This window comes from Rhopilema esculentum, chromosome 16, assembly GCF_057945365.1.
Source record: "Rhopilema esculentum isolate cy_ngs chromosome 16, ASM5794536v1, whole genome shotgun sequence".
Lineage (NCBI taxonomy): Eukaryota > Metazoa > Cnidaria > Scyphozoa > Rhizostomeae > Rhizostomatidae > Rhopilema > Rhopilema esculentum.
In genome coordinates this window covers 9,053,558-9,072,840 of record NC_142830.1, presented here as the reverse complement: position 1 = coordinate 9,072,840, position 19,283 = coordinate 9,053,558, and the positions used below count along the sequence as shown (strand labels likewise).

Sequence of the window (19,283 nt, the reverse complement as noted above, 5' to 3'; positions counted from 1 at the left end):
AGACAAGTAATTTTACAACCAACAATATAAGATTATTATGTATTTTAATTGCCATGGTTGTGTTGTTACCTGTCACAAAAGGACGATCAATTCATCGTGAATATTATTTGCTGGTTTCTCTTTTGGGTATTAATATGCCAATCAGACAACCTGCTAAAGAAATGTTAACAATTTCGAATAAGTACACGAGGAGTTAGTTTAGAGTGTTCAAAAGTTATTTGCTGCCTTGGCTTTAATTCCGGCATCTGACAATAAACAGACAAAGGGAACATATCAGCGAATCAGTCACAATCTGAGGTAATTTACCACTGCTAAGACTTCTGTAATGCACAGAGATTAGTTATTACGTGATATGTTCTTAATGACAATCAATCACTTGATTTGAATTTGACATGATATAATGTGTCATGTAGCGAAAGGTCTTCAGCTGGACGAGCTGATATTCTACACAACGGTAGAGAATCGTTCCCTCAAAGTCTGATAAAAAAGATGGATAAGGTGCGACTTTCTTTTAAAGAAGCTACTAAACGAACAAAACACGTGTTTACTTTGCATCTGTGAGCAGCAATTTAAGGCAAATCGCATATCCTTGTGATTGTGAAGTTTGCGTTTTTTTTATTAATTGCTAGAAGGCACCGTGATTGGGTGACCGTTTCCAGAGAGAACATGGAGCTGCATATTTCATACAGTTTCGTGAAAATTTTGTTTATGGATCATTTTCGCACTAATGCTAAACTTCAGATTCTATTTTCAACTATTTGACACTTCGTCTTATTATCGTCTACATCAAGTCTTTTAAGCCATAAAAAGAGAAACGATATTTAAGTCCTGAAGATGTTTTCTTTTAACTGAATTTATTTGTAGAATTTCGTAATTTTGATTGGAGAACAATGAAATATTCACTCTTTGGCATTGTTTGTGTGTTGGTAAGCAATTATTTGCTCATAAACAAATGCAGGCTAATTCCTCTATTTGCTTACCGAATGTTAATTAATGTTTTCTAAATCTTTGTGTTTACACCGGTGCACTTTCATTGTAGCTCGCTTTGAGAGGTTCACGATTGAAAATGAATTCAGCACTGAATGTATGCTTGTTTTTCAAACTATTATTATTCCTTGCTCTGTAGATTGAACAGTTACCCACCTGCCACGGCGTTTAAGTGGTTCCCTGCCTTCAGTGCAAGTTTGTGATGGCGTTCAAGTAACACCGATTTGGATAGTTTATCACAAAGGACTCAATAATGATCGCAGTCAAAGTGTATATCGTTAAACCTTGTCTTCAAGACTACACTTAAAAAAGAAAGCCATACTTGTCGGCTCCACCAAAAATTCATCACGTTGGAATGCTTACGTACAACAATACAAAAGCCCAAGATGATTATTTGGTCATAATTGGGCCAGAAGGCTCTGGTGAGTGTAAAATTCGCTCTTTTTCACCAACTTTTTATGTAAATCAACAATGCCTTAATGAAATTGTGCGTCTCATATTGTGTTACCAAACCACTGTCAAGCCGGTCACAAGTATTTCTAAATTTGAACTAAGTTGCGGTATAAACGTCATTTATATCCAATAATTGCGAGTAAATCACTTAAGCTTAATCTTTCAAAATCACCAAAGCAATGAACTAGCTGGTAGAAAAAGACCTCCGTAAAAGCGTCTATTAAGGGAGAACGCCGTTGCCTTGAAACATAAAAACCATTTCTAGCAGTGCTTTAGTGGTTTGGCTGAAGAAGGAAATAACTTACTTGCATGAAAGTTGTATTAGATGGTATTTCATGATGAAATCCGAAAAAATATATCTATTATTAAGATAAATCGTTTTGAAAGCTTTGCAATTCATTCCTGTATTTCGTGTTTAAAACAAGCAGAGAACCGACAGAAGTAGCTTCCTTGCGGGAATTTTCCTTGACAAAACATTGAATTTATGCCTTGGTTTATCTCTTTATTGAGGACCTAAATGAAATCCTAGGCAAAACAAAAGGCATGTATAGATTAATTTCGCTCGATAATCGTTGCTTTCAAAATATTACGCATTGTGTTGTCTAACGGGTTTCTATTCGCCCAGTAGTGGCGTGTTTGTGAGTAAAAAAGAACAAATGAGTTCTTTAGCAGGGTTGTTAGAATTTTAGCCAATAGGGTATATACCCTAGCAACTTGCTTTAACCCTGCTTTGTGCTTCGTAGCTTTACGTGAATATTGGCTGGAAAATTACGGGAATGCGCGAGCAATGTTTTTATTGTAATGACTGCTATACTTGATATGTGGATGACCTCTTTGCGCTTCATTTTTAAAATGCATTGAAAATGTTAAATCGCCTAATCGACCAAAGTGTTTTTTTGCATGCAGTTACAAGGTTTTGGCCATTAAGATTCAGAAGAAATTATCGGTTATTCAAAAAATTGAAACTTTTCCATGAAAAAGCCAGATGAATTTTCTCAGTGCCAACAGGTTAATCCTCAGTTGGAAACATTACAATTAAAATCTTGCTATCACCTCTCTTATCATCAGCTGCTCCTCTTTGCCAAAAACATCCACAAAGTAGTACATTGTTTGATAAACCCTTTCAAGCTAGAATTGCCGCTACCATGAAAACTCAGAGATTGTCGGAAATCACAATAAGTAGAAGATCCGAATTTATCGAGGGAGCAAACTTTTTCTCCAATAACCCTGTCTAGAGATAGACAGCACATCTTTCTACGTATCATCTTGAAATTCTGTGCTCGCAAACAGTCAGTCCTTCCAGTTCATTTCGGGATCTTTTAAAGGAGACCGTTGATTTTGTATTTTTACAACATCATAGTTTTGATTGATAACAGTCAGCGCACAGCATTCCAAAGCGGCTATTGGTGCTCGTGTGTCGTTATCCATCAAACCTTACAAAAAGGCAGAGACCCTTACCATTTCTTTGTTTCTTACCTTATCTTTTTTGCTTCTTGTTTCTTTCTTTTCTTGATCTCGAGTTTCTACTTCTGTATATATTTTCGTTAGTTTTTTAGTGCTTAAAACACGTTTCAAAGTTAAAATTTTCATTATTTCAAAGCTGGTTTTCAAGCTTAGTGTCTCTTGAAATCAAGTATTTATTGGTTCAGACTTGTCATTGGAATTAATAATCATCATTTTTTCTGATTAGTTTTATCGTTACATTGAGTAACTGAAATCAGAACGCGCACACTTTCTTTGTATGTGTTGATGAAACAGTTTAAGCAAAGCTTAACCAATATTACATTGATGGCGAAATTTCTGAAGTTTTTCGCTTATGAACTTTGCATTTACTGGTCAAGAAGATTTAAGATAAACCACAAGACATTTTTCTTTTTCTGTCGTGATGGTTGCCATAAGTTTTATTGACCATCCATTCCACTGATCGCTGTCAAAGCCAATTAAGGCAGTTCTTTATAACGAACCTGCTGGATTCGTACCCTTAGTGTTCCCCACAAAATGATTTGCCCGCTTACGGTTGGCCGACGCTCATCCGAATGAATTCATTTCTGAGGAACACGGTTGTCTCTATTAGTAACAGTTTAAGCTTTATTTGATCGTAATATGTCTTATAATATTCTGTACACCTGCAACAATTATTTCCGACCGCGAATGAACACCTGCATTAGCTCTCAACCAGCCAATTTGATAAAATGGTTACCTCAAAGGAAAAATTTAATACACCGTTAAACGACTGGTATCATTACCGCTCAATATTGCTCCTTATCTCTACTTCCCCAACCTGTTGTTTTAGCAGGTCCTATTGTGGTTCTTTCTCTTGAAATTAAGTGCATTTGTCTAACTTGGTGATTTCTATTACCTCCTAGCCAGCATTTGTTTACAATTTCGTCTGGATTCGGTTAATTGACAAGGAGTATTTCGTATTAGGCAAAATGTCTTATTTCTTGGAGGCTTTGGATGTTGATCTTTCACGAGCCCTGGCTATGCTACTCCAAGTAGCAAAGCAAAAACCAACAATTATTGCAGTTGTAGCTTTCTAACTAGGGAGCAATTGCCTCTCCAGCCACAATGATTCTCTATTGTTTTAAACAATAAGGCATATTTCCCCTCGAAATGGATATGGCTTGCGCACAAGAATTTTGCCATTGGATTGCACCTTGGATATTTCACGGATTCCTGCATATATTTTTGAGAAACCTTATGTCAATGACCATAGATGGATAGTATTCTTAAAAGTTTTATGGCCACATTTCTTCATCAAAGCCATCATTCTCGTTATCCTCCATATTGTCTGACTTTTTCGACATTTTCCTTATCGCAAGTAGGAATATGTAAGCCAACGGTATTATGGATAGTACGTAGAAATAAACCTGGAATCAAACAATAGGACATATTCTACTCAACGAATTTAGAATTTCAATACTCTGTAAAACAAAGCGACCCGTCGAGAGTAGGCAAGGATGTGAGTACCCTGGGTATCAGAGCCTCGTGAATCCGGGGATACAGTATTGCAGACGGCTGCGGTGGCAAAGAATATTTTTCTGTGACAAGTTCCGAACTAAACCATGGAGACTCTGGCTTTGGGTGCGCTGTGAGCAAACTGAATTATTTTGAGCGCCGAACCATACCGGAGTGCTCGTATTTGGCACAACCCTATGCTTCCATCTCTTTGTAAGGTGAATTTTTAGAAACGGATGCATTTTTATGAATGCCGCCCATCTTTGAGGTTCAAGGTGCACCCCCTAACGCACGTGGCACAAGGCTGATGAGGCACTTTAGGTGAAATTTGAATTAAGGAGAGTTTCTTTAAAGACAAATTGTATGAGAACTATGAAAATACTCTCTACAAAAGGTTTTGAAACCAAGATGAATACTTTTGGTATCTGTTGGACTGACCTCCTTCTAGGAATAATAGCCTGCCAAGCGCAATAATCACGAGGAGACAAACAACAATGTCTGGACCAGTTTTGTTATGTAAATTGTTGGAAGCAGAATTACGCTCGCCAGTTTCACCATTGAACTTGTAGTAACTGCTCCAAAATGAAGCTGCTGTACTTTTTTATTTTATTGAATCCATGCTGAATCCATGATTATAATTTGCTGGCAGCGCATATTCAGTAATATACCGCTGCTTGAGTAGCAGCAAGGTTGGATAAGGGATATATTTACATTCTGTGTGTGCCTACAGAGAAATGACTGTCGTGAACATTTGATGTTTAGCTTGTTTATTCATACTGTAAAACTGAAATTTTGCCAGGGAATCAACGCAACTGAATTTCAAAACAGAAAGATCTCTGAGTAAATTGCTCTACGTTCTCTGTCTGGTTTAAACCAAGGGTGCCGTGGAGAGTGGCTTTGGGAGCAGGGAAAGGGGGAGGGGGTTCTCAGCCCAATGGGATTTCGGAATGTTCAGCCTATGTTTGGTTAGCTAGCGAGCACATGTTTGGTTGGACAAATTCTATGTTTGCAACCCTTTATTATGCTTTATCGGGAATGAGCAATTTCCGCTGAGTCTTTTTGAGTCGGTAAATAAATTGAATGATTTCATATTCACAACAGAGAACCTTTGATACAATTGCAAGTATACTGGGTGTGTATATTACGTTATATTACAATGTACCAAGCAGTTCATATTAATTCATGGTTATGGCTTTTGGTTTCCTCAACCTCTCGACCCCCCCTACCAAGATCTTCGCATTTTCTGACAAACATAATTCCTAGCAAGTATCTTACCACGTTTATTGGCGATTTTCTTGTGGAAAGCAGATGTCCCTTGCAATTAAATATTTGAAAGACTGGGTTGAGATTGTGAATTTCTTATGACAAAGGAACAAAATATTATTTATGACCATTTCAGGAAAAATCATAAATTCCTCTTAACTCATTTCAATGCCATCGATTTCTATTTGGTCTAAGCCAATTCAATCATTGTAATGTTTTGATTATGTTTTGAAAAACAACTGCAAGTAAAAACTTTCATCTAATTGAATGGAATTAATTACGAAGCAAATGCATAAACATAAAACTTTTAGGTTTTGTTATTGTGGCTTTGTAATCACAGAAAGAATATCCCAGAAAAAGATTACGGCATTCGATACTGGAAGTGATTTTCTAGCTGCTTGTGGCTGTAGTAAAGAAAATTGCGATACACGTTTGGGTTTGCCTGTCGATACAAGATAATACACCTCAAGATAACGCTTGAAAATACAATTTGAAACAACAGCAACTTTAAAGGCAAAGTCACGTGACAGATAAAGAATATCTGCGACAAACTTAGTCCGTTACTATTTATAAGCTGTGCAATCATTGCAACAACGAATTCTATGACTTTATCTAATTAGAATTTAGTACAGCGGTTTGATTTAAATTGCATTTCAATAATACCTCAGTATAAAATTTTTATATTTAAATACATTTGGTCCGTTGACAGAACAAAAGTGCCAATCTGTACAACAAATACTTTTCAGTGCACGACAAGAAAAACCAATTGCATCTCCTATCAGCATGTTCGAATTGTTAATTTTGTGTAACCTCGGAGGAAAGTAACCTCGAATCAACGACGAAGGGAGCATTTGAACATTTTTTGGGCGTTGCTAATTTGGAAACTAGGGGTGAATTTACCAAGCCCGTTAGGGACACCATCCAGAGGGTGGTTGATAATTGCTCAGATGAAAAATAAAGAGCACATTTTTGCACAATTTCAAGACACCTATCTACAATACTCATGGGTTCAAACGTCTCTGATAACATATACTTCAAAATATTTTTGGATTGAGATGAGCGTTGTTAATTCTTGTTGATTTCAGTCGATGCTTCTCCAAATTCTCCAGCTTATGCAGTTGGCTGTTAAGAATTATGCCAATCTCGTCCTAAAAACGTATTCACTTTATTACTGACCATGCGCCCCAAATTTCAAAGCGTTTCCACTTTTCACAATAGTTTCCAATTTACACTCAACACACGTCACTTTTAAATAGAGGTTGAACATCCCTTCGAACATTTCCTTTATTCACAAATAATCCTGTTTTTGTAAATATGTTATTTATGACCAAGATATAATGAAAAAACTTAAATCTTATCCTGTAATTGCGATAGAAGTTTCTTTCGTATCTTTTAGGGCCAAATCTCTACAAAATAGCAACGATAATATTGCTTTTTGTTGCTGCCGTCTCTTTGGTCGCATTGCAGATGTGCAGGAGAAGATACTTCTTTCTTGTGTGGCACTGGATTATCTGCAAAAAGACATTAGAACATCCAGAAGCAGTATCTGAAAAAAGAAAAAAAGTAGTTAGCGTAGAATCCACGACATGCCCATCCCTGAGCAAGAGCGATGACACAGGGCCTGATATGGTGGCAAAGGAGACTCATTCTATGCTGGCTTTGAGAATCGATGATCACATTGAAAGTCCAAGCAATGGAACTAATTTCAGAAAAAAATTCAAAAGGAGTGATGTCTACAGAGAACCTGGGAAAGAGGTATGTTTCTTTTCAATTTACTTGAAATGCCTTGTCAGAGCTTGTCATTTTGCTCAAGGAGGTCTACGTATCGGTTTGAGCTCGAGGTTTGACAAAATTCAAAACAAACTTAATTTTGTCTCGAGAACAAAATGTACCGAAGCAGTTATTTTCATCGTTTCCAGTTTTCCATTGTAATTGCACATTGAATAAAGTAAGTTCTTATGACAAAGAGTCAGATTGGCCTTACAGAAACTTAACGATTGTTTTCTTTGCTGTTGTCAAAATGATATTTTAATTTCCTCTTCCGATATATAGATTTATATACTTCTATAGAACAACAGCACCACTTTCGGTCTGGCTGGTTCAATTGAGCTGACGGAATTGAATATTCAGTTGAATTGAATTCACTGGGATATGTCGGAACCTTTGTATAGTTAAGCGGTCGTGTGCTGCGAACGTCTGCTGTAAACAGGTACTTGTTGAGGGCATTCGGTTATAGCGAGTTACAATATTTTTCGTTTACAATGAAACGAAATATTAATACAATTCACATAAAGAAACAATGGACGTGGCATCTGCAAAAATAATTGTAAAATCCTTTGCACACTGCTTGGTAGTAAGCAGCTGCTCTTTAACTGTGCAAAAACAGAGTCTTCTTGTAGCAAATGTATGGGTCTTTCTCGTACAATTATGTTGCAGATTATAAAAAGGTTTGATTTGCATTGATTTTTAGGTTGAAAATGACAAAACGAATGTTAGAAAAATTGATACGGCCATATTATGCAAGTTTCTTTGCTGGCCAGTTCTCCTTCATCTTTAAAGCCCTGTATACACTTTTAGCAGCATTATGGACCTCATCACGAAGACGGTTAACTATCCCATAAATGATAGACAGAAACAACCCAAAATTACGAGGATCGATCTATTATAAGAAAAACTTATTTTAAAACCAGCGATACAAAGATTAAGTTTATCTTTTTTTCCTCACAACATACGGGAGTCATCAGGTCGCCACCATTCCATATTGGTTTTGGCCGCTACGACGAGAATGTCTGAATAAAAATAACGCCAGAAGGAAGGAAAAAAATGTTTAAGGAGGTTCATTTTAGTTTGATTTTGTATATCAAAGAATGGAATTAAGCAGTGCTGTTTTGTTTATCGTTATAAATTTATAGTAGGAGCCTTTTGCAAATCTGAATGAACATCTACTCAACTTTGCTCAACCATTTCCAGTAGGCTACTGGTGAAAAGAATCTATTTTTAAGCTAAATGAGAAAGGACATATTTTTGTACTAAATGTACGAGAATGGTGGTCAAGAGTTACCGTATTATAACAAATCAAGTCATATCAACACGCAAGAACTGTGGAGCATATTACAGATTGAATGGGCTGAAATGTTTTTGGGGGCTAAAGACCAAGAGCAAAGCGTCTTTTGTATGGTTCTGTAGAAAATAAAAACGGTTGGAGTTTATGTATGGCCGTCTCTGCGATTGGCGCACCGAATGCCCAAACATGAATGGTTCAAATGATGAGTGAATACTACCTTCAGTCTGGTGATTGATAATGGTCCATTATTCTGAGGACCTTCTTTCCTTTGTTTGCTAATGTTTTTGCATGGTAACTGGGACAAATATTACTGAACCATTTATTCATTATAGCCGCAGACTATTTATAACTGGATTAATCCATTTCTTTGCGAAAAGTTTGGATGTTGGGATAAATATGTGCTGGGTTATCGTATAGCAGCTGCTTTCTATGCAAAATTCTTCTAAAATAATATAAGTTGAAATTTTTTAGTCTCAAATATGAAATTCGAGAGAGTATCTTGACGAGAGGTTCCCTAAACTACCAAACTTGTGACGGTTTCAAATAATTTTTTTCAGTTAATAACATTTCGAAAGCTAATAGTTCTTAAAGCTGAAATCTTTTTTAATTTTCTGATAACTTTGTAAATGAAAAATTAATTATGTCAGGTTTTAATAATCCTTCAGCAACATTTGAATAATTCCGACATCAGTGAAATAATTCAGCTATTTGAACTTGGCTATGCTCAAACAGTTACAAAAGATTCGACAAACAAGACAGAAAACAAGGCGGATAGAACTTTAAGTGGCTTAAAGTCATGCAGATCTTTATGTGGTCGCAAATAATCTACATTATTAAAAGCTTCATAATTGAATTTCATTAAATTGTGAAGAGGCATGTGTCTTTCGTATCAATTCAATGTTTTTGTACAAAAATAAAGTTTCCAATTCCATGCTGAGTAGCAAGCCTTTAAGTGTTCTGCAGCATAAGCTCTTTCACAAGCTGTTGTTATTGGTAGTGGTGCCATCCTAAATTACTAAAGCTGTAGGGTCTCACCTAGGCTGATAAAAGGTGCCACACCCTTTACCCGGCGGTTACAATATCAGAGAAAGGTATGACAATAATATGGGGGTAAAGAGTTTGAAACAATAGTCCAGGAAAACAAAAAGAAATAGAAAACTCTGGACAAAATTTTCGAAATGATAAATAGGGACGATAGATCCTTTTTGCAGTTCCAATGGTAGTGACAAGAACACGAGAGAGATTACTCAATGGTGGCGCTAGGCACTAGGCTCTGAGGGGGGGGGGGGGGGCAAAATATTTGTTCAAGTCCACGCTCTTTTTATTACCAGAAAAAGCCCTTTTATCAAGAAGGAACGCCAATTTTACCTGAAGGGAATGCCCATGACTCATGTTTGGCTACGTTTAGGCAGATTTATAATCATAGGATTACAACCCAAGACCTACGTCGCAAACATATTTCCCCTCCCCCAACATTTTCTCATCAAATTTAGACGAAATAAAGAATTGATCCTGCCTAGAGCTAGGGAGAGGTGTACCCCTCTGCCAACCCACCCCTATGGCGCAGCCACTGGCTGTTACTTTTATTTGCTGTTTTCTCTACAAAGGCGACAGGGTTTACCACAGCTCCAGATGTATGCCCAGCATCACCAAAAAACATGTTGCGAGGCAAAGTCATTTTCTTTACCTAAGCCTTTACAAACTATAGACCTGTACTTTTACCTATAAATATTGATGCTTTCTTATCACGTGATAACAACATTTCAATCACAGTAGTCTATTAGTAAAATGAACATATCCTTCAAACTTTGAATTACAGAAATATGTATTTGCAAGAATACGAACGACGCCATCTGCAAAGACATTATATTTCTGTTGATTAGCACAAGTTACTTACGTGATTCTTTAAGTATGACATACGGGCTTAAAGTTATTTTGAAACATCATGCAAACGTGACGTCATATTGTTTTGGTTATAACTTCTTTACAGCTCAAAGTGCTGCCTCTCTAGTTTCATTACGTTGAGTCGCATATCTAAAATATTTTCGCTTAACATAGATTGTAGACCAGATGGAAAGTTAATGAGTTTTCCCTAGGCACGCGATTGTGAACATTACGTGACGTTTGTCAGATTATATTCCACGTCAAAGTTTCAGCTGGTTGAAAAGTGATATAGCTATAATCTTTTAAAAATCGAATTTATTTTTCGAAATGTGATTTCTTGAAAGTCTTAGGGAATTTTTCTAAGCATAGCAAGTATATAAGTAGTAATGAAGATAACTTTGTTTTGATAAAGATTTTTCCGTGGATGGTATTGAAAATCAAGAGCTAATGACAAAGAACATTAAAAGCTAAACGAATAGGCATGATAGTATTTTCAATTAAATTTCTGAATAAAAAATGATTTAGCATGTATTTTTCCTGATTTTATGGAAAGTGGCGAATAGAATATTTGCACCCAAAGCTTGTTGGCAGAGAGATCTTTTGAACCTTTTTCAAATCCAGCTCCAAAAGTTCCCAATCCCCTGCGCTGCTAATCATCGTTCCAACCCGAAATTGCCATCTGCAGATCCAGCATATTCATTTACAGCTCAGGCCTGCAAAGTTGGATTTCAAACTCCAATATTTTGATTTGCATAATCAGAAATTCTAATTCAAGCTTTAAAAAGGTTGTTTTTCTAACTCTAATTTTCGTTTCAAACATTTTGATTTATGGCGTCATCAAATTTCATTATCTTGCTTCGTGAGTTGAGGTTTCAACTTTAGATACTTTTTTCCTCCTTCACAAGGGTTTTCCACTGTAATTAATGAAGCCAGAAACAACATTAAAATTAGCTGTAAAGATCAATGTACTTGTATTTTTGTTCTAAACGAAGCTTGTCCCTTTTCAACAACATTCAATATATATCCTAAAAATTCAATTACTAGGCTACCAAAAGTTGTTTGTACTTTCCGCTCTGTAATCATTGCTTTTGACACTTAATCCTAAACTAGTATTTATGTATATAGCATTTTAGAAAAGTTTTGAAAAAACAATACTTAAGCTTTTTAACAAATTTTAGATATTACTTAAGCCTTCATCTGACACTTTTCTCAGTATAAAACCTCAGAATTATGATCGAAAATTGAAGATGAAATATTGAAGCATTTGATACAAGTTTATAGGAGACTGGAATCTATTTCATATCAAGTTTCCTACAAACCCCTACAAATTCAGTACAAGGAAGGCACTTTTTCGCTCACCTTAACTTTTATTGAACTTCGCCTTTGTCAGGAATTTGTAACATTTGACTACGTGAAGTTTTGAAACTCAAATTATTTTCCCTATAATCTGCTTTAGTCCAACTTTTTCGTTTAAAAGCTGGAATTCATTCATTTGCAAATCCCGACGTCATCATTGGTTAAAAGTAACCTGGTATAAAAAGCAGTATGGATCACAAGACGCAGTATTAGCGGTTGCGTCATGATTAGGAGAATCTTCTTGCTCCTTACGTCAGTCCTAATCTTATGCTATATTTGGAGGACTCTCAGTGTCTATGAAATTTCTTTATTGACCAAGCAGCATTATGTCTCAGTGAAGTAATTGTAGAGTTACATGTTAACTGTTGATTTATCATAGGAAGATCAGTTTGAAAAAGCAGGTCTTGCTAATAGTTCTGAAGCAGCTGCTACTGCAGATCAAATACAAGCAAAACAACACGTGAATGACCACGGAAATGACGAATTTCAAAAAGACGAGCAATTAAAGTCTGAGACAAAGTTTCTCCAGTCGCAGAGACAACAACGACACCGGCGCAGTGGTGTATGTTTATCGATGCTAGGTAGAAACAGTCTGCCCCAAACGTTGAAGGAAGTGAATGCCGATGGACAGATGGAGCAAGCAAATGATTTGCCACTGCTTCAAGTAAATGGCATCGAATGTGAGGTGGATAAAGAATGCAGCGAGGCCAGCATAAAGGTTAGATGTCTATGGTCTAGTTTATAAATTTTAACAGTTCAAAGATACGCTTGTTTCATAAGGTTGAAGGCAGAAAGCCAAGCACAGGTAGCATGCAAATAGATCTATCTCGCTATCAATGTTTTAATGCTGGTAAAAGTATTCGAAGTCTACAATAAACGATTTCGCCCTTTATTACTGCTTTCGACAGTGAGGAAAAGTATGTAAAAGAAAATATTGTTCGATATTGTTTTGCCATAACATAACATTGTCTCATTACTTTTACACGGTCATAGTCTCAACGAAAAGATTGTAAGGAAAATCCTTTGTGGTGGACGAGTTCCAATGAAACTTTATACCACGAAAGAATTTAATCCCATTGGCTGTCTCACAGCAAATCGTCTGTTTGAACATAGACTCTGTGTAGCTTTCATTCGTTTACCTTAGTTGTTCAAAAATTTAACTTCGGTGTTCAATATTGTTTTTCGATATTCTCAATCAGATTTCAGTCTGGCAGTTGATCTTTCTAGAAACTTTCGTTTTGTATTCACAAATTCTTTCCTACTAACGTAAAAGGCAGTTGAGGTCTACTTGCGGATTGCACAACTGCTGCTGCAATTGACAGACAATTGCCAGACAGTGGCATTAGTCAGCCATGTTCAAAACAGTATTTTATGAGCGGAAGTATCTTCTTATGTTCTCGAAAGAACTAGCAGCTTTTAGGGCTTGAAACCAGTCTTACATATGATGAACTTTAAGCTCTTTCTATTAACCTAACACAAAGCTCGCGAGAAATACAATGCTGCTACAGGTTTAAGGACTCGTTTTCATTGCAAGCTTTGCTCATTAATAAACTTATGTTGTCAATCAGACTTTTATATGGTTTGTTAATTGGGCTGCAAAATAAAACAAAACGCAAAACAAAAGGTGCCATCATTGCTTTTGGTTGCAAAGAAGATTAAAAACAAGGATTATAAATTCAAATGGAAAGCTACAAGTGCTCTGACTATTCAAGTTCAAAGATTACAGAATATAATTTTATGTAAATTTTGCCCTGAAAAGTTTTCTTGTCTATTCTGACGACTTATTATTCATTTGCCAACTAGTTAGCTAGTTAGCTTGCTTCCCAACCTGTTATTCTCGATATCATTCTATGGCTTTGATTATCTTACCAAATGTTCACATATCCTTTGATATCAAGCTCCTGACGTTTACAGAATGGACAGTCAGCTAATTACCCGCCTAGATTTATGGATAGTTAAGCAGCATTAGTCTTGATAATTGTCACGTTTTACCCGAGGAAAGTCCATGTCAGTCAGGGCTGTCTCTCTAGAACTCAGTCTGTTCAAACATGGTGCCTGTTGACAAAAATACATAAAACAGAGCAAATGTTCTTAATGAGATGTGCGTTTTTGTGGTTCTGTGAAGTTAATATTCTAATGAGTACCCTCGAAATCACCTGACGTTAAATTAGAAAAAGGATAGTGTATCATATGATTTTTGCTAGGTCACAAGTCAGCCTCGTACAGAAACAATACATAGACGTGAAAAGAACGTGCATTGGGAATAGGATGAGGTCATTATGCTTCATAACGAAAGTAACGGAAGCGGATATAGGTGTTATAGATTCCTTAACAGAAATCGTAATCTATTACTGAAGGAGCCCCAGGGAAAAGGTCCAACTCTAAATTCGGCCACTCTTTGGCGTAGGCCAGTGGACTAGTGGGAAGGCCAGCGGACTGGCGGGAAGGCCAGTGGAGTGGCGGGAAGGCCAATGGAGTGGCGGGAGGTTCAGTGGAGTGGCGGGAAGTCCAGTAGAGTAGCGGGAAGTCCAGTGGAGTGGCGGGAAGTTCAGTGGAGTGGCGGGAAGGCCAATGGACTGGCGGGAAGGCCAATGGAGTGGCGGGAAGGCCAATGGAGTGGCGGGAAGGCCAGTGAACTGGCGGGAAGGCCAGTGGAGTGGCGGGAAGGCCAGTGGAGTGGCGGGAAGTTCAGTCGAGTGGCGGGAAGGCCAATGGAGTGGCGGGAAGGCCAGTGGACTGGCGGGAAACAACTAATTTGATTTGATTTTTAATTATTTATACAGGGTAATACATTCAGTAAATGAAAAGATAATAACTAAACCTAAGCTTCTTAACATACAATTAAATAACAAAATTAAACCGAAATTAATATAGAAGCTATTCTGGCAGGGTAAAAATAGAAAAATAACTGTTTTCCGACAATTTTGTAAACATTAGCTGCATATATTCAGGAGCTAATCCATGGAGAGACTTTTAAACTGCAATTGCAGTTTCAAATTCAATCATTTCTTTTTTAGTTAACCACCCTAGGCTTCCAATCAGTGGAAGGGGTGATGCATCGTAAGAGCTGCTAGTAGCATGGATTTTTATCATGTAACTAGCATGGATTTTTCAAAATAGTTGATATAAGTAACCGGATAGTTGACATAGGCCTATGAAAAAAATTAGAACTATACAATTCAAAATGTCATCGAAGTGTCTCCCCCGAATTTACCCAAAGTAACGAGAAGTAGAGATCTGACAATTTTTCATCTGTAAATTTGGTAGGAGAAATGGGAAACTACTTAGAAGGTTGGTATCCTAGTTGTTGCCAAAATGATGCAGAATGTTTCTTGCAAAATATTCAGGTTTCATGCTAACATACTCCAATTTTAAGGGTCTTGATCATTGAAATGCAAAATGGAAAATTGCTTAGGAAATCTTGCTGATTAAAGAATTCGGCCAGCTTTCTTAAAATCTCAAAAAACGCTAAAGATGAAGAAAAGTGCTAAATGCGTAAACCAGTTTTACCTAAAAATGAGCCAAATTGGATAGAATTCTTTAAAATATTAACTAGGTTTTGGTTGAAAGTTTTAGAAGATAATATTCACCCGTTATCGGAAATCTTCTGTAAACGTTTGCCCTTGAATTAGATTCACTGAATTTTGGAATCGATTAGCTATTCTGCCCACTATCAGGAAATGCCATGAATAATAAAAGTAACACCACAATGCTAGACTTTTTCTGAGTTTTTGAGGCAATCTTGCAAGACATTTCCTCTACTTTTTATCTCATTACTTAACATCCTTAACGTTTTGAGGTATGGAGCTCACGAATTTAGCATCTTCTGCAGCAGAAATATCTACTTTTGGCTAGTAAGCGTGTCGTTTTCGGCCCTTACTGTTATTTGTTTGATTAAGAGGCAACTTTATCAACCAATAAGGAAAGACCTCGTGAGCTATGCCTTCCTGTTAATGAGTATTTTCTACCGTGTAATCAACGTTCTTAAGATTTTACAAAGTTCTCAAGAGTCATTAATCGACCAGCAATTTGAACTGTTGACCTCCTCTAGAACAACATCAGCCAATGATTTAAGAATGTCGATCAGGACAGTGTTTATAGATCTGTCTTTGAAATAAGCATAACTGTGCATCCTCCAAAGTAACATATTCATTTCAACTGACCCCTTTAAGCATCAGACTCTGAATGTACATATGATACATAATTTATAAGATAAATACCCCATACAATGCAGACCTTTTCCGTTACTAGCCTTTTTTGGCTCGAAGAGCCACAGATTCTTCTACAGTACAAACACAAAGTACCAGTGGGCAAGATATAGAATTCAGCCATGAAAATTCTTTTCTGGACATATGCGTTTGTGCATTGACTCAACACTTAATCCGACACAGGTGGAAAGTGGGCAGGGGAAAATTTAGCACTCATAACATAAGATTTTGGAAAAAGCTCTATTGCTTTGCATGGCCCCCTCCTCCTTCGTTGAAGGCCCTGAAAAATCTAAGTCGTACGTTATCGGTTCTACATTAACTTTCTTAAAATTGCCATGTTGTCACGAGAAAGACCCTTTTTTACATTTCAAATCTGAGTTATTCAAAATCTCTCGCAACTTTTGTAGCAAGTTAAAAGATTTTGGCACAAGAAGCAAACCGAAATTTGAAGTTACAATTTATTTCTTTTGTAGTCTGAAACAAAAGAAGAAGAGGATGCAAATGATGAAGGACAAATTCAGTGTTCCCTTCGCTTTGATAAAGAGAGGTATGTTTGTGAAAAAAAGAAACATATGTTGGACCCAAAAAGTCCTTCGAATTTTTATTAATTAGAATTGTGATCTCGGTTTCTTTACCTCACAAATTCGTAGTAGCATTGGAAAAATCCTGCAGACTTTTCTCAAAATCACATCTATCAAGGCAATTCTTAATTCATTGTTTCAAAAATGTTATAAAGTATAATGTGCTAATACAATTTACATAAATATATAATTTATGATATATTTATAGATTATGTATAATTTTCTCGCTTTTCTGCATATATATTTGATGTTTGCGAGTATTTATAAAGTTATTTTATTGAATTGTTTTATTGATTTGTCGGTATCAACTTTGTTTTAGAAACACCCTTCTTGTGCATTCGGTAACTGTGAAAGCAAACATTGATCCTGGAACACCAGGGTTTTTTGTCGAGGTGGCATTGTTACCAAAGCAGAGGATCTCAGCAAAATCTCGTGTTTATGTGACTACAGATACGGATATCAAAACGACACTGAAAGAAACATTTGAACTCAGCTGCCTCAAACCAGATCTAGAGCAAAATTCTCTATTTCTGGCTGTCAAGCCGATTTACTCTGAAGTTGTATTATATGCAGAAACAGATCTGAAGGACCTTTCTCTGAATAATGAAAGAGAGATAATGCTTGGTGGCTATTTGAAAAGCATGACGGCACATTATTCCTGATGAGATAGGCAGATTTGGCTCTGGACAGGAGTGACAGACTTTGAGCACCCAATGCATTATTCAGAATCTTCAAAAGATGTGAACTGAGTGGTCAATGCGTTAAACATTTATGTAGCTTTAATTAGTTTTCTCCAAACACAGGCCTTACCTATATCGTGCTGAAAAAGCATGCATCATGAATTTGTCCATCCGTGATGCAGCTTGCTCTAGATAAAATGGCCAATGTCTAGAATACCTTCAAATGCCTTTGCAATACTTTTTCATACCATGATGAATCCGCTTGTGAAGCCAATTTAGTGATAAGCCCTTATTTCATTTTTATAGGCAACTTTGGCTATTGCTGAAGTAGCAAAATATCACCGAATAAAATTTTCCGAACATGTATCTTAATATACTTCGGTGTATTCTTTGTGAAATAGATTCCATAATACGGCTTTAAACCAGTGCTCAATTTCAGTTTTAGCCAGAGACAGCGGCAAGGTGCAAGAAGGCAAATCTTTGGCAAGTCCAATAAATCCTGTTAGAAGTTTTGAGCATTCTCTATACATAAGCCCTTAACCTTTCTCTTTTTGCCCTACCAAATTGCATGCTTTAACAAAAGTGACTCCTTTCCATTTTAAACCATAACATTACAAGTATCATAGAGTGTCGCGTATATCACCCCACAGCTAAACCCATAGTGACACACCCATCTATGGAATAGTTTGGAACATATGCCTCTCAACAATGATAAACCATGCAGTCAGTCTATGCGCAGCAATGCTACAGAAACTAAATGACCTCCAATGTCAAACTTCCATGCAAATGGAGATATTCTACTCTGTATATTTAATGATGAATTTATAACTAGTATGCTTGAACAACGTGTGCTCAGATATACAATAGAGTTTTATATTTTATTATTTCATGTCGTGTAACATTTTAAATAATAACCCAGTCAAAAGAGCGCTTCTTCATCAAAGACCTCTGGATCTTCTCTTACTTATAAATATAGATGTGCATATTCACTGATTTGCCTTGATGCAGCAAAGTTGAAAAACTGCAGTGCAAATACGAAAACTGAGTTTTAAAAATAGCTTTGAGAAAAGGAAATGTTTTAAACCATGCTTAAGTTCTTTCAACTGACACTCTTCAGAGTAAAAAACGTCAGGATATTGATCGAAAACTCCAGGCTAGGAAATAAACTCTAGGCCCAGTTTAACATACTCAGTTTACTGAGTTGTGGACCAAATTATGCCAATCTAAAACATTGACACCATTCAGCTCTTCCAAAGGACAATCCATAGAATGAAATGAAAATGAAAATGATATCATTGATGAATCGAGGTATGCCAGCTTTCCTTTTCTTTATCTGTCATTATCTGTCAAAACATTTTTAGTCAAAATAATGTCTCCGCAAAGAGATCCCAAATGTTAACGAAACGATAATTTCATAGCCATTTTCACTTAATTGTCTTTACTTGAATCTATATAGCATGCTATCCTTTGCTAATAATTCTTGTTTTGAAATTACACTTTATAAACCAAAATTTTGGTGTTGTATAATTTCCATGATATAAATTTAAGAGGTGTATAAAACTTCACCTACTGTTGTCCAAATTTTCACTTACTCTCAGTTATACAATCATATACGTTCCCTTCACTAAAATTTCAACTTCTCTTGCACAGTATTTCAGTTACTGAGCCATGTTACATTAATGTGCTTTCCTTTCTCTGAAAAGTCTTCAACTACTCTTGGCCAATATTTATATAGGGTGCTTTGAGCCAGCTCAGTTCTAAAACACCTATTTATCGTTTCCTATGTTACCACTGTAAAATAAAACATAGCTAGAATTTATATAAATGTTTACCCTAGTAATGTGTTGCT

General features: G+C 36.4%; 1 protein-coding gene across 1 annotated transcript; it reads left to right on the top strand.

The window, feature by feature from the left end:
• The first annotated feature begins 100 nt into the window (after positions 1–100).
• LOC135682739 (uncharacterized) lies at positions 101–17,914 on the top strand. Its single transcript, XM_065197750.2, has 6 exons — positions 101–297; positions 1,127–1,409; positions 7,058–7,416; positions 12,345–12,683; positions 16,647–16,720; positions 17,074–17,914. The coding sequence occupies exons 2-6, from the start codon at positions 1,343–1,345 to the stop codon at positions 17,414–17,416; spliced, it is 1,182 nt and encodes a 393-aa protein (XP_065053822.2). The 5' UTR covers positions 101–297; positions 1,127–1,342; the 3' UTR covers positions 17,417–17,914.
• Positions 17,915–19,283: the final 1,369 nt, after the last annotated feature.

Coding starts and splice junctions, on each gene's coding strand:
- LOC135682739 (XM_065197750.2), top strand. CDS start 1,343: ATGCTTACGTACAACAATACAAAAGCCCAAGATGATTATTTGGTCATA. Junction 7,417..12,344: donor ACAGAGAACCTGGGAAAGAG/GTATGTTTCTTT, acceptor GATTTATCATAG/GAAGATCAGTTTGAAAAAGC. Junction 16,721..17,073: donor CTTCGCTTTGATAAAGAGAG/GTATGTTTGTGA, acceptor ACTTTGTTTTAG/AAACACCCTTCTTGTGCATT.